This window comes from Eurytemora carolleeae, unplaced genomic scaffold (assembly GCF_000591075.1).
Source record: "Eurytemora carolleeae unplaced genomic scaffold, Eaff_2.0 scaffold702, whole genome shotgun sequence".
Classification (NCBI taxonomy): Eukaryota; Metazoa; Arthropoda; class Copepoda; order Calanoida; family Temoridae; genus Eurytemora; species Eurytemora carolleeae.
Genome location: NW_019396628.1, coordinates 29685 through 45059, shown reverse-complemented (window position 1 = coordinate 45059; position 15375 = coordinate 29685). Strand labels below are relative to the sequence as shown.

Genomic DNA, 15375 nt, shown 5'->3' with positions numbered 1-15375 from the left:
TAAATGGTAGGACTGGGAGCTGGGAGATTAATTCCCATTACTAAATACCGAGTAAATAGTAGGAATGGAAGCTGGGAGATTATTTCCCATTACTAAATACCGAGTAAATAGTAGGACTGGGAGCTCTGAAATTATCTCCCATTACTAAATACCGAGTAAATGGTAGGCCTGGGAGCTGGGAGATTATCTCCCATTACTAAATACCGAGTAAATGGTGGGACTGGGAGCTGGAAGATTATCTCCCATTACTAAATACCGAGTAAATAGTAGGCCTGGGAGCTGGAAGATTATCTCCCATTACTAAATACCGAGTAAATAGTAGGACTTGGAGCTGGGAGATTATTGAGATTATTTCCCATTACTAAATACCGAGTTAATAGTAGGAATGGGAGCTGGGAATTTTTTTGGCATAAAATATGTACATTGAATCAGGAAAGCCGGAGCACGTTGAAAAAACAGGAATTTTCCCTTTGAATTTGGAAACTGTTTTAGAAAAATGTAAAAGTCCTTTGATGCTTTTTTATAACACTAACTTAATTAATAGTCATGTATTTCCTTCATATTTTATTATTTTTATCTTGTTTGGCCAATTAACAAATATATCATTTACGGGGACACATTCCAAACAGGTATAAGAATTTCGAAAACTATAAAAATCATGCAATTTTCATCATTTTGAATCTATATAATCGTGGTGACCACTGTAATGTTTGTTTATTGTATCACTATATTGTTGTGACAACTGTAATTTTTGTTAATTGTATCACTATATTGTTGTGACCACTGTAATGATTGTTTATTGTATCACTATATTGTTGTGACTACTGTAATGATTGTTTATTGTATCACTATATTGTTGTGACCACTGTAATGATTGTTTATTGTATCACTATATTGTTGTGACTATTGTAATGATTGTTTATTGTATCACTATATTGTTGTGACCATTGTAATGATTTATTTTTCATGAATTAAACAAAGAAGTTTTGCATCACTAGAAAATTAACTGAGTAGAACACAAGATATTTTAAGACTAAAATTGTTATTTTTGTTCAATAAGAAATAAACTATTTTAATACAACCTCATTTAAAAGTAAATTTATACTTTAAAATCTTTTTCTCTTTCTTTCTTTTGTAAATTGTTGTTGCAGTGTTGGTATGCTGTGGGATGTGTGTCCTCTGTACCTGGCTAAGGTCCAGGTAAACTTGACCGACACACTACAATAGCTTAGTTTACAACCGACCTGGCAGACTATAAGACCAGTGTAATGTGTCAGCTGTAAAGGAATTGAGTCTTTGTCACAAACTCTGATTTTCTAATTCCTTAATATTTGAGATCCGATGTAGTAGACCTTAGATATTTCAAACTATGTATACTGTTAGATCAAGTAATCTATAAGTTTAAATATCAACGGTTTAATTTTCTGGTTTTAAAGATATAAGAATTAGAAATTTTGAGTTCGTGGCAAAGACTCATTTACTTTACAACTTATTTGTAAATGAATTGAGTCAGATTTTCTAATCCCCATATCTTTGCAAACCAACGGTAGACCTTAGATATTTCAAAGTGTGAATACCTTTACATCAGATAATCTAAGTTTAAAGTATCAAAGGTTTACAGCATCATGTTGCAAAGACATAGGGATTAGAAAATTAGCGTTTGTGACAAAAACCCAATTCTATTGTATTTTTTGTATTCACCTTTGAAACATATATACGTGTACATTTATCCCTCCCAAATTTAAATAAATCACGTTATAATGAAGTTTTCCTTCTTTCCTCCATTTCTTTAAAGAGCTATTGCGACGAATAAAATAGTAAATAGTAAATAGTAAATAGTATGTAACTTTATGTAAATTTGTAGTAACTAGTATGTAACTTTATGTAAATTTGTAGTAACTAGTATGTAAATTTATGCAAATTTGTAGTAACTAGTATGTAAATTTATGTAAATTTGTAGTAACTAGTATGTAAATTTATGTAAATTTGTTGTAACTAGTATGTAAATTTATGTAAATTTGTAGTAACTAGTATGTAAATTTATGTAAATTTGTAGTAACTTGTATGTAAATTTATGTAAATTTGTAGTAACTAGTATGAAAATTTATGTAAATTTGTAGTAATTCTAGTATGTAAATTTATGTAAATTTGTAGTAAATAATATGTAAATTTATGTAAATTTGTAGTAACTAGTATGTAAATTTATGTAAATTTGTAGTAACTAGTATGTAAATTTATGTAAATTTGTAGTAACCAGTATGTAAATTTATATAAATTTTTAGTAACTAGTTTGTATATTTATATAAATTTCTAGTAACTAGTATGTAAACTTATGTAAATTTGTAGTAACTAGTATGTAAATTTATGTAAATTTGTAGTAACTAGTATGTAAATTTATGTAAATTTGTAGTAACTAGTATGTAAATTTATGTAAATTTGTAGTAACTAGTCTGTAAATTTATGTAAATTTATTCTCTTTTCATATAATTGTGCGTAAAATTAAAACTATAATAGGCGACGAGGTTACTAAGTCGTAATTTAGCATAAATTTGACTTTCTCCAAATGTCTTGATTGGAGTAAAATACATAAATTGACACCTTAAACTTAACTTTTTTATTCATTATTCATGTTTAATTCTGTTGGCAACAATTATAAGCTAACTGTTAATAGTAATTTTGCAGTTAAATATCACAAATGAATATTCTAATTATGATAAAAATAGTTTGTAAACTGATATTGCAAATGTCTAATGCATAATGGGTTACCAAATAAATTTACTTTTCTCATATCTTGTGCAAAAAGTCGCAAAGTCGCACTGTAAGCAATGTCGCATAAGTGGAAGGACACGCGTAACATAAACGAACACTTTAAAATAAAAATCTATTAAGAGAATAAAAGAAAAAATGAAATCCATGTTCATGTAACTCTATAACATATGTTCTTCTAACATTTTTAGAGTTTTGTGAATTTTTTTATTTGAAATTACAGGATTGTTTTTAAATAAGTACATTTATACCCATAGAGAATAGAATATATAGAGAGGAATTTACTAGAAAAAAGTGTAAAACGGCCATTTTGTTGTACTGTTTCCATACTGCAGGTGTACTTCACATATTTATGCTATATAACCTGTTGGGCCCTGGAATATCATTTTAAAAAATCTAAAATTATTGTTAAAAGAAAACCAAATTATGAAATAGGCTGGTTTCATAATTGACAAATGATCATTTCACATAGACTCTATGCCTTCCACTTTACAAACGATGATTTTCCGTTATAACTAATCCTCAAATGATGTTTTTATTCACCTAATTCGTTATAAAGTTTATTTAACAGTTTAAAAAATTCGAAATTGAAATGGATAGTCTAGGGAACATACTGTATTAATGTACTCTACTGCATATAATTTGTGAACATTTACATGATTTGTATACTTTGAACTCCCTTTCAGGCTGAAAGGGACTGAAAAAATTCATACCGAGAGATTCTTTTAATTCCTCTCTATATATTCTATTCTCTATGTTTATACCTTTACATGTACATGATGAATCATGGTGTTACAGGATTACACTGTACATACTTACCTTGGGCCTATATGAATAATAATCACATTCCACTCTCTGCTAAAAAAAAACACAATTTCTTTTGTTAATGTACTCCAGATCTCATCAGCAGAACGCGCCGAAAGCTTAGTTTATAATAATTCTGATTCGAATATTTCCATTATATTTCTATCCCACGTTTCTTTAAAAATTAAATATTTCGTCTCACTAACCTCAAAAAAATGTTTAGACAAAAAAAACTAAAAATGGCGGAAGCTGTGGTTGAGAAGTTTAGAAGATTATATTCAGACTTAGAACAGGTGCAACATCTGATAAAGCAAAATAAAACAATTTCAAATTTTCTCTGAAAATAATGATTTAAAGGAATTGGGATATACATAGATATATAGATATATAGATATATAGATATATAGATATATAGATATATAGATATATAGATTTATAGATATATTTACAAACTGTCAAGCATATTAACATCTCCTGTTTAGGTTATACATTGTACAAATGATGAGTCATGGATGGAGCGGACTCTTGCATGGGGCGGACTCTCCTTAACGTGTTAACCCTTTCAACACAATATTAGACATAAAAAGCAATGTTATGACATTTTCCGATATTTATTAATGTATTTTCATCTGAAAAAAACATTAAAAATTAACTTTGTCTCGAGTAAATATTAATTGTTTTGATGTTTTGAAAGGAAGACGACATTCAAGAGAAAATTACTTTTTTTACCCCATGCAGTCGAGTCCGCTCCATGCACCTACACCGAGGGGGACGGATATATTTCAATATTTATGAAATCGGTCCCTTAATATCTCCATGTTTAGGTTAAAGCACAGTTCTCCAGTTATGATGAGAACCAGGATGGACGGATATCCAGGGAGGAGATGGAGATAGGGATGACAATAAATAAGGTTGGAATTATTAGAATATTTCAGGGTTCAGTGTTAGCGTAGGGTGTTAAACGATTTGGTACAGTAAGAACCATAAAACTCTGGAATAGGAAGACGATGCTTTCAGACTCAAGTTTTGACTTTAAATAGACAAATGAAGAAAAGACATGCAATTGCATGCGGTGTAAACAGACCCATTTTTGGGATTTTTCACAATAAACAAATCGATGTGGAAAATACATCTCTTGTTAAAAATGGTGACGTGTCCCTTTAAATGATCGAAATCAAGATGTTTTGTCTAAAGAGGTCATTGCCCTGTGTTTCATGACCTAAAAGATTCAAACATAACTTTCTAATTAGTTTTGAAGGTCAACTAAAGTAATGAACAAAACAAATATAATTAACAATATAATTAACAATATAATTAACAATATAATTAACAAATATAATTAACAATATTTCTCTAAATTCTAATTTTTGTAATATTTTGAATTTGGGTTAAAAATGAAAAGTGACACATGGAATTGAGGTTTTGTCACAAAAACACATTTTCTTATCCCTGTATCTTTGCAACCGGATGGTGTAAACTTTAATATTTCAAACTAAGATTACCTTATAAACTAGAATTTATAGTTTGAAATATTCAAGGACTATAACAAAAAAAATCTTAATTTTTTTTTCTAAAATAATTGAAAAAATAAAACAAAATGCAATTTTATTTTCCAGGAATTTACCCGAGAACAAGCAAAATATGCTTTTGAGATCGCTGACACTAATGGAGATGGAGAGATTGATATTAGTGAGTTTATTCAGCTCATGTTCCCGTCAGCAAGGGAGCTGGTAGCTAACATCAGGTATATTGGTTAGCGTTTATATCAACACATTGAAGACGACTTTCCAATTACAAGTTTACAAGTAAGTATTTGCTAATTGACATCTTCTCATTGTTTCCATTTTTATGTGTATCCAAGCTGTTAGGAATCCAAATTTAAATAAAAGTCGTCTTCATTTTATTGATATTACGTCGACGACTGTAGAGTGTAGATTACCCAATTCGAAAAAAATGTGTCTGAAAGGGCGCTAATCTGAAAAACTTGATCTTGGTATTTAATACCTGAATAATTGACTTGTTCTTGTTTAGGAAACTGTTTCGAGGACCTGCTGATATAGAGAGGAAGTGACATGTTCTTGTTTAGGAAACTGTTCCGAGGACCAGCTGATATAGAGAGGAAGTGGCATGTTCTTGTTTAGGAGACTGTTTCGAGGACCTGCTGATATAGAGAGGATGTGACATGTTCTTGTTTAGAAAACTGTTTCGAGGACCAGCTGATATAGAGAGGAAGTGACATGTTCTTGTTTAGGAGACTGTTCCGAGGACCTGCTGATATAGAGAGGAAGTGACATGTTCTTGTTTAGGAAACTGTTCCGAGGACCTGCTGATATAGAGAGGAAGTTTAAATCCTGGGATACAGATGGAGACGGAAAACTTTCAATTCAAGAACTCAAGGTTTATATTTAAACTTGTATTCAGCTAGCTAGGACCCACAAAGGATGAGACTTTAAAGTTATTTAGTAGTTTCCCTAAAATTTATGGATCCCTGCATCTTTTTTTGCCAAATCCTGTATATACCATTTAAAGACTCAATTCATTTCAATGATAACATCATAAAATGTCTCAGTATATTTACTTAGAAGATGTCTCCATCGTTTATTTCCAATCTGGTTTGGTTCAACCGTCCACCAATATATACATTTAAAGACTATTTTTATGTCAGATACCCAAGTTCAACCGTCGGAATGATTTATGATATTTTTTAAGAGATTCAGGTCGTTTTAAAGTCTCATCCTTTAGCACCGACCCGACTTAACCCTACCGTACAATGTACAATGTACAACCATGATATTTTGACACGGTACGATTCCATAAGTACTTTACTGTAATGTACAATCATAATATTTTGACACGTTTTGATTAGTGTTTTGCTGTACCGTACACGGTACAATCATAATATTTTGAACCCGTACGATTCCATTATAGTGCTTTACTCTACTATTACTGTATTTTTGACTTGGTAAGATCTTGTTAGGCTTTACTAACCAAAACCATACACGATACTTTTAATAAATAAAATATTAATTGATTTCTTCATTATCTAAAGATCAACTAACTAATTTTATATTATTTTATATTATAGTTTTAAACTTTAAAAATCGCTAGCTCGATCAAAATGAATTCTTGTGTATATAAAAACTGGTAAAAATACAAAATGTCTACGTAATATTTACATTCGTGACTAGTATCTTCTGCAAGAATTGGAGAAATCTCCGAATAACATTTTTTAAATATTTGAGGTATATTTAAAAACTATATGGAGTAAAGATAAATTGGCGATTACTTCGCATTTCAACGGAGACATGACCACTTGTTGAAAATGTTGAAATATATAAATATATATATATATATATATGTTTACTTCATCTATTTATCTTTTATATTTCACTCCTAAAACTAAAATTCTAACTTAACCTGTTTTGCAGTCACTTCGACTGTGCATAAGTTTTGTACATAAATTTAAAAGTTAATTAATCATCAATGCGGAAGAAAGTTTCTTGAAAAATACAGTTTTTGACAAAGTACAATTGGTATTTGTGTAAATAAATGTTTTCCTTTCTCACAAACTGCAAAATAGAAATTATCAAGGTTTGGCGGAAAGAGAGTGGAAAAAATATAAATGAATCGTGGTTGTTTTTGTTTCCTTCCGGTGGGGCCGGAGCAATATCAAATATATTGGTTGAACCTCTTAAATAATTATTATATTGAGAAAAGGACTGTAATTATCTGACTTTTAAATGTTTAGCTTTTATAAAGTTGACCTTCTCGCTTTCCCCCCTCCCCCCTTCTCCATTGAATTCTTAACATATCTAAACTATACATTTTTCTGTCGAGAAATTCAATACTTCTCTAAATAGAAAATGTTGTCAGGAAATGTATTTAGGGGTCGCTTAACGGTCAATTCCTAGACAAATCAAATACTAAACAGTCCGGGGTTATCAATGCATATCATGGGTCATTTAAAAAAATATATTTTATGTTTATGTTTATGTCTTGAAAAAATTAAAACCATTACCATGCATATTTTATTTATGAAATTAAAAAATCTAGAAATTAACTTAGAAAAAAAGATTTAGAAATAGGCTATCCATTTGGTTTGGCTTTCATATTTTTAAAATATGTTAGGGCTCGATTATGTCGTACAGTGGTCCAAAGGTTGCAGCTTTTTATTGAAGTCTGGATCTATGTCAACGGTCAACTGATAAATGGTTAAAAAACTTTACGGTTTATCTATGGATAATGTTAATTAACGGTTTTTAATGGTTTATCTATGGATAATGATAATTAACGGTTTATCTATGGATAATGATAATTAACGGTTTATCTATGGATGATGATAATTAACGATAGTTTAACAGTTTATCTAAGGATAATGATAATTAACGGTTTTTAACGGTTTATCTATGGATAATGATAATTAACGGTTTTATACGGTTTATCTATGGATGATAATAATTAAGCCGAAATAAGAAAAAATAGTGAACAAAATATTCTTTAATTTCTCGAAGCAGAAATTATCATTTTCTGTCTAAAAAATTGAGAATAATAACGAAATTAAAACAATGTATCACTTATCAATCTAGAAAAATGACGATATCTTCCTCATTGTTACTCAGATGTATGTGTTTAAGGGTACCGTTGTGAATTGGTCATGTAGTTTTATTTTATAAAGGTTAACTTAAACAAAAAATCAATGATTTAATTTTGTTCAGGAAGCTACGGAAAAGGAAAACACTAGGGTAAGAGATTTAATTTAGTTGTAAGAATTTGTTATTAGGAGGGGGGGTAGTGGTATTTTGTAATACATTTATTTTTTGGGGGAGGGGGGTATTACACGCAACTATAATTAAACATTTTTCTTAGTTTTTATCGGATGAAGATATAAATGCTATCTATGCTGTGGGAGACCTAGATCTGGACGGAACTATTGATTTCAGGAAAATATTCGAAATCTAAATATTTTTTCAAATTCGTTATGTAAATATTTAATTTCTAGCTCTCCGAAAATAGTAAATGCAAAAATTTAATTTTGGAGCAATAACTCTTCATACAAAGCCTGTATTGTAAATAAATCACGGTGCCACTTGAAATTGTTTTTTGAGACTTTTTTTAAATCGTGAACACTCCCTTTAAGAAAAAGTGATAACCAGAAAACTATGGAATATGAAAACAGCTTTTAGACTCATGTTATAACTTTAAAAGTCAAATGAGCCTAAGACACAGCAATTGTGCAACGTAAGCAAACCCATTTTACTTAATACTTAACAACACTTCAGTATTGCTATAATGACGTCTTCCTATTCCATTGTTTTCTGGTTATCACCATATGACAAATTTTTAAAATGTAAAAAATATTTGCCTGCAGTGAGTTCTCAACTCTGATGATTCCATCAATATCTGATGTTGTCGCAAAATTCAGATATTCTCACAGGTAAACAGTTCACTGTACACTATACAGTACACTGTACACTGTACAATACTCTGTACACTGTACACTATACAGTAAATGTACACTAACACTTTACAGTACACTTTACACTGCACTACATTGTACACTGTACTACACTTACACTGTAAACTGTACTACACTGGACATTGTACTGCACACTACACTGTACTGCACTGCATACTGTACTACACAGTACACTGTACACTGTACTTCAAAGTGCACTGTACACTTTACTACACAGTACACTGTACACTGTACTACACAGTACACTGTACACGGTAATACACAGTACAGTGTACACTGTACTACACAGTACAGTGTACACTGTACACTGTACACTTTACACTGTACACTTTACACTGTGCACTTTACACTGTACACTTTACACAGTGCACTTTTACACTGTACACTCTACACTGTACACTTTACGCTGTACACTTTACACTTTACACTTTACACTTTACACTGTATACACTTTACATTTTACTCTGTACACTTTACACTGTACACAGTACTACACAGTGCAGTACCTACCCTTAACATTTTACACCATACACTTTACACCTATTACTTTACATTTTAAACTTTACACTGTAGTGTACACTGTACACTGCACAATGCACAATTTGTACACTATAATACACTTTAGACTTTAGACTTCATACCTAAACTTAACAAAAGCTTGGGGAACCAGTGCATGCATGCACGAAAAGTAAACTTTTAATTTTTTATATTAGATTCTTTAAATAAACAGTTAATTTTATTTGTTTTATTGATTGAAACTTTTTCACAAATTTTTATAAACGTCTAGCCCTGAAATGAGTGTTTGGCACAAACTCAAATTTTCTAATCCCTTTATCTTTTCAACCTGGTTGTGTTAACTTAGATTGTTTGATCTTAAGGTTTGAAATATAAAAGTTCTAAAGACATTGAGTTGCAAAGATTTAAGGGTTATAAAATCAGAGTTTGTGGCAAATACTCAATTCCTTTATTATGAAATGTGCTGTAGACCCACCGCCCCTCTTTTTCAAAAAGAGCAAATACCCGTGATTGTTTATTTATCCCAACCTTGATTAACCTGGAATAGTATTATCACGGGTGGTTGGTTTTTTAGAAGAGAGGGAGGGGTACATGAAAGGACGGGGCAAATTTAATTTCTTGTTTATATTTAAGAACCGTGAAAGACGTAAAAGCTGCGTTTAAGAAGTATGATAGAAATGCAGACGGTAGTATTAGTAAAGGAGAACTCAACCATGCTCTCACTAACTACAAATTCAACTTCTCAGATCAGGTCAAATCTATATATAGATATAAAGTATTTTTGTTTGTTTGTATGTCCGATCATAACTCATGAACCCATTTACAGGTTTGCCTCAGGTTTGATTAGGGGAACTCAGTAGAACCCCGGAAATATTCTTAGCTTGATTATAAATTCTGATTTGAGTGGGTTGACTTTTATGGGGAAAATTTATTCTCCAGGCAAAGTTGGGTACCAAAGCTATCTTAAATATATTATATACAAGTAGTAATCTCTATTTGTCTGTCTGTCGGTTTGTTTGGATGTCCGATCATAACTCATGAACCCATTGATTGACCGATTGGCCTCAAATTTTGATTAGGGGAACTCAGTAGAACTCCGGAAATATTCTTAGCTTGATTATAAATTCTGAGTTGACTGGGTTGACTTTCATAGGAAAAACTTAGATTCCATGCAAAGCTGGGTTCCCAAACTAGTTTTTATTGTTTTTTTTTTGTCCTCAAAGAAAACATTTTCTAATGAGAAAGATGGACGCGCTTCCCAAACATAAGTAATTGTGATTTTTTTACTAGTACTTGCCATTAACGATTAGCAAATTCTACCCTTTTACATCTTTATCTGAGTACCGATGATAAAGAAATTTTCATTTCCGCAGCTTTTCTATAAAGCGACTTGATGGCAACGATTTTTTGTTGTTTTTTTAAAAATTCATGGTTTGTGTGATTTCTAAAAGATGTGTTTCAAATTTTTATTATTATTTTTATTAATATTCTTTATCTAAATTAGCTTGAAAGGATCAGTTAGAAAAAACGTTCACAATCCTTTTAAGATTAATTTTAAATTTTTTAATTTAGAGAAAAATAAAAATAAAATATTAATAAAATGGTTATCAGGAGGTTGATATAATCTTCAAAGCTGGTGATGTGGACGGGAACGGAGAGATTTGTTTTGAAGAATTCATGTTCCTAATGTGCCCGGATTCATCCACTATCATCAGGTCAAAAGATGAAAAAACTAGATCTTAAAGGGACTGTGAGGTGATTTCAAATGACCATCCACGCAAGGATGTCAATGCTTCACAATGGTACTTTTGAAATCTTTTTCTGATCATTAGTGTGGAAAATATTTTCGTTTTTCTAGAATTTCGAACATTTACATCTTTGCATGCACGGAGGATCACTTGAAATTACGAAACAATTCATGAAACGTTTCATCTTGTAATTTGGTTCAAGTTTTTAACTGATCATTGGCAATTGATTTTTTTTAAAGAAAAACTACTGTTGATATCATCTCTAAAGTATTAATATGATATTTATATAGAAAGTTTCGTGAGACGTACAAGAATATAAACGACGTAAAGGCAGCATTCAAGAAGTTTGATAAAAACAGAGATGGAGCTCTCAGTAAAACAGAACTAGCACGTATGATGTTCAGGTCTGCTCTTTAAATGGTTAATCTATATCGATATAAAGTTGTAATCTCTGTTTTTTCTGTTTGTTTGTTTGTTTGGAACCCCTGGACAGATTTGCCTCAAATTTTGATTTGGGAACTCGAAAAACCACGGGAATTTTCTTAGCTTATTTTAAAAGTTCAATATGGTAGGAGTAAAACCTACAATATGGTAGGAGTGTTAAAATATCTTCTTTTATTCACAACTCGCGGTTATTTTCATTTTCTTATCTGTCTTGAGGTCGGGAGTTGTGTGTGGAGTTTTGTTTATCTTGATTGCTTGATCTCGATATCCAATACATGGGCACTTTTAAATTTTTAGATAAATTACAAATTTCAATTGATTATTAATTTGCAGCACTGGTCACTCGTACACTGATATCGAGGTTGATGCAATCATGAACCTGGGAGATCTGGACGGTGACGGAGAGATAAACCTAGAGGAGCTGGTCACTCTCATGAGCCCTCAAGCATCTGAAGTTATTGCAAAGGATTGTATTTTTTAAATTATTTTATTTTAAGAATTTTTCTTTTATCTTATGTTGGCAATTTTGAAAAATGTTCTCAACACCTCTGATAAGTATTACAAAAGAATTCTATACTTATTATCATGGCTCTCTCTTAGATTTTGTTGGTTCCTTTAATTCTGGATATTTTTTTTGCTGCAAAACTCAATTTCTTTGTTTTCTAACTTTGCTTTTTCTGGATTCCTTTATTATGGCTAGAAACTTAAAATCTCAGAGTTTAAATGTTAGCCTGTATATTACTATACTCCTCGAAGTCAACATTACTATCGATTGATCTGTTCAAAATAAACTATAAGCTGTTGCAATTATGAAACGCTGCGATGATTTTTTATTTTGAGCAACAACGAAAAAAATTATGTTAATATCAATTTCAATTTACAGAGTGTCCCACGAAACATGACAGTTGGTGGATAGTTTTTAATGGCTTCTTCCACATACTGTATTAGATTTTAAAGACTTTTTGCAGTTTATTTCTTTTAAAAAAATGTTTAACTCGTATATATTTTACTTTGAAATCAATTTTACTATAATATATAATATAGTATACTGTCATTTAAAAATTATTATTATTTTTTTATCAAAACTTATCAAATTATGGAAGAAGACATTTTAAACTATTCACCGACTGTCATGTTTCGTGGGACACCTTGTATAATAATTTTTCTCGAAGGTTTCACTAAAACACGGACAAAATACTCTAAGAAAGCCCCGTATTTTATTTTTGAAAATTTAAATTTTCAGTTGGACCTTCTGACACGACTTTAAAGGGACCGTTCACTTATTTGGGTAAATTCAGGGTAAACTTAACAGCCTATTCGCTCTTAATTGGTAATAGTCTTACTTTTCAAAGACAACTGTGGCCGGAGAAAAAGCCGATTTTTCGTTCAGAATTCGAGCGGAAAGGAACGGTCCCTCTCTGTAGACACTATTTGTTTTTTTTTTCAGTAACAGCAGCCCAATAACATTTAAATTTATTACATTTTAATGTTATTATGTGTTCGTTATTATGTACTAAAACATGAAAACTTTTGATATTTGAGTTAGCAAGAAATTTACGTTTTTCGTATTAAAACATGTAAAATGTGTATACAAAGACGACGTCTCTACGACAATCAATTAATCATTACTCGTATTTTGGTTCGTAGATTTTGTAGATTTTGTTCCCGTATATGCACAACTTTTAATTTTTCATGCCGCGTTCAATTCAGCTTTTTACACGGCAATACACAATTTTGAATGCAATAAAATAGTGTTATTTTAGAAATAGAAAGTTAAAAAACTAAAAAAAATTTTAAAATAATGACATTTATAATTAACGATTAGATACTACAGTTTAATTTCATATTCGAAATTTATTTTGATTTACAACATATTGAAAAAAACATCAATTAGTGTCCCTTTGCGCTCGAATTCTGAACAAAAAATCGGCTTTTTCTCCGGCCACAGTTGTCTTTGAAAAGTAAGACTATTACCAATGAAGAGCGAATAGGCTTTTTAGTTTACCCTGAGATTACCCAAATAAAAAAAGCTTAAATGAAATTCAATATTATATTATTTATTGACAAAAATACAATACCATCAGATCCGTAAATCCTTTAAATCTATTGATGAAGTAAAGGAACTTTTCAAGATCATTGACATAGACTCCGATGGACTTCTATCTAAGGTTAAAACTATTTTCGTTTTTCTTCTATATATAAATTTGGCTTGTCTGGGTGTTTGTTTGTTTATTTGTCTGTTTGTATCCAATAAACGTCAAAACGGCTGAACCGATCGGGCCCAAATTTTTTGTGGGACATCACGTGACCACAGGGAAGGTCTATGAATGATCAAAATTTTAAATATTTGTCTCCATCAAAATTCGATCTTCATTAAATTTTTGAAAATTTTGAAAATCCACAAAATTTTTTGTGAAAATCCGCGAATTATTTTTGTTTTGTTTTACAATGTACACAAAGAGAACATGTTTACAATTAATTTAGAAGATGGGCGCGAAGCGCCCTATATGGCTAGTATATGTAAAAACAAGATTAATCGATCCACAGATTACACTGATAGGACAAGATAGATACTTGATGTTTATCTTTTTTTCATAACAACCCCAAACCGTTATTTCCACATCAACCTTGTTAATGGTTACTGATTACAGGAGTATGTTTTAAATATACGATTCTTTTCCTCGTCAAATCTGTATTATCTATGAACGTAATTTAGTTTCATCTGCAATAGATACATTTTTTGTCAATTAACAACAAGACAAAATATTATTTAATTTTCTTTGCATTTCAAAAAGAGTTGATGGTCAGTAGCTTTCTGTTCACACAGTTGTTTTTTTATCATAGAGAAAGGAAACGAAGTGGTAAAGCTTACCTCAGATGTACACAACCGACCTCTCAATTAATTAATTAAAAGAGGGGGTCGGTTGTGTACATTACGATATGTTAACGTATCTAACACTGTACACTTGTATATAGAGTAATCGTATTTCTAAGGGGGGATTTTATGAAACTGATAATTTTTTAGATTTTCTTTCTTTTTATAAAGAGAATTCGAGGATGTTGACTGCACACAGTTGACATTATACAATTATCTCCATTTTAATACCCCCAAGAAATACGATCACTTTATATACAAGTGTACAGTAAACATATCGTGATGAACACAACCGACAACTCTATTAATTAATTAATAGGGAGGTCAGTTGTGTACGTTTGAGGTAAGCTTTACCTCTTCGTTTCCTTTCTCTATGTTTTTTTTTATGAAAGAAAAGTAAAGAATTCTTAAGTCTTTGTTATGGCATGCAGTTTTAGTAGTATCATATATAGAGTTACATCACTGATATATTTTAAAGCCAAATAAAAAGACAAATAATTGTGATGTTTTGAGGTAAAAATGAAATTGAAATTGATCTAAAAGATTATTTTGATAAAAAAATTTTTTCTGTTGAGATGAACAAATTGAAGATTGCTCTTTAAGAGCGCAAATACTTCGAACCTACATAAAGTTGTTGTCGCTAAGGAACAAGATTCTGACGATGAACAGATATAATTTATTGCTATTATGTTCCCATTATTTGTTTAGATATGGGAGAATTAATTGCTATTATGTTCCCATTATTT

General features: G+C 30.7%; 1 protein-coding gene across 1 annotated transcript; it reads left to right on the top strand.

The window, feature by feature from the left end:
• The first annotated feature begins 3797 nt into the window (after positions 1–3797).
• Positions 3798–15304, top strand: LOC111706550 (calmodulin-like protein 12). The gene is made up of 13 exons (XM_023479444.1): positions 3798–3863; positions 4395–4481; positions 5187–5314; positions 5877–5967; positions 8286–8312; positions 8437–8510; positions 8939–9004; positions 10196–10313; positions 11174–11277; positions 11601–11714; positions 12088–12220; positions 13839–13937; positions 15233–15304. Exons 1-13 carry the CDS (start codon positions 3810–3812, stop codon positions 15302–15304), a joined length of 1167 nt encoding a protein of 388 aa, XP_023335212.1. The 5' UTR covers positions 3798–3809.
• The last annotated feature ends 71 nt before the right edge of the window (positions 15305–15375 follow it).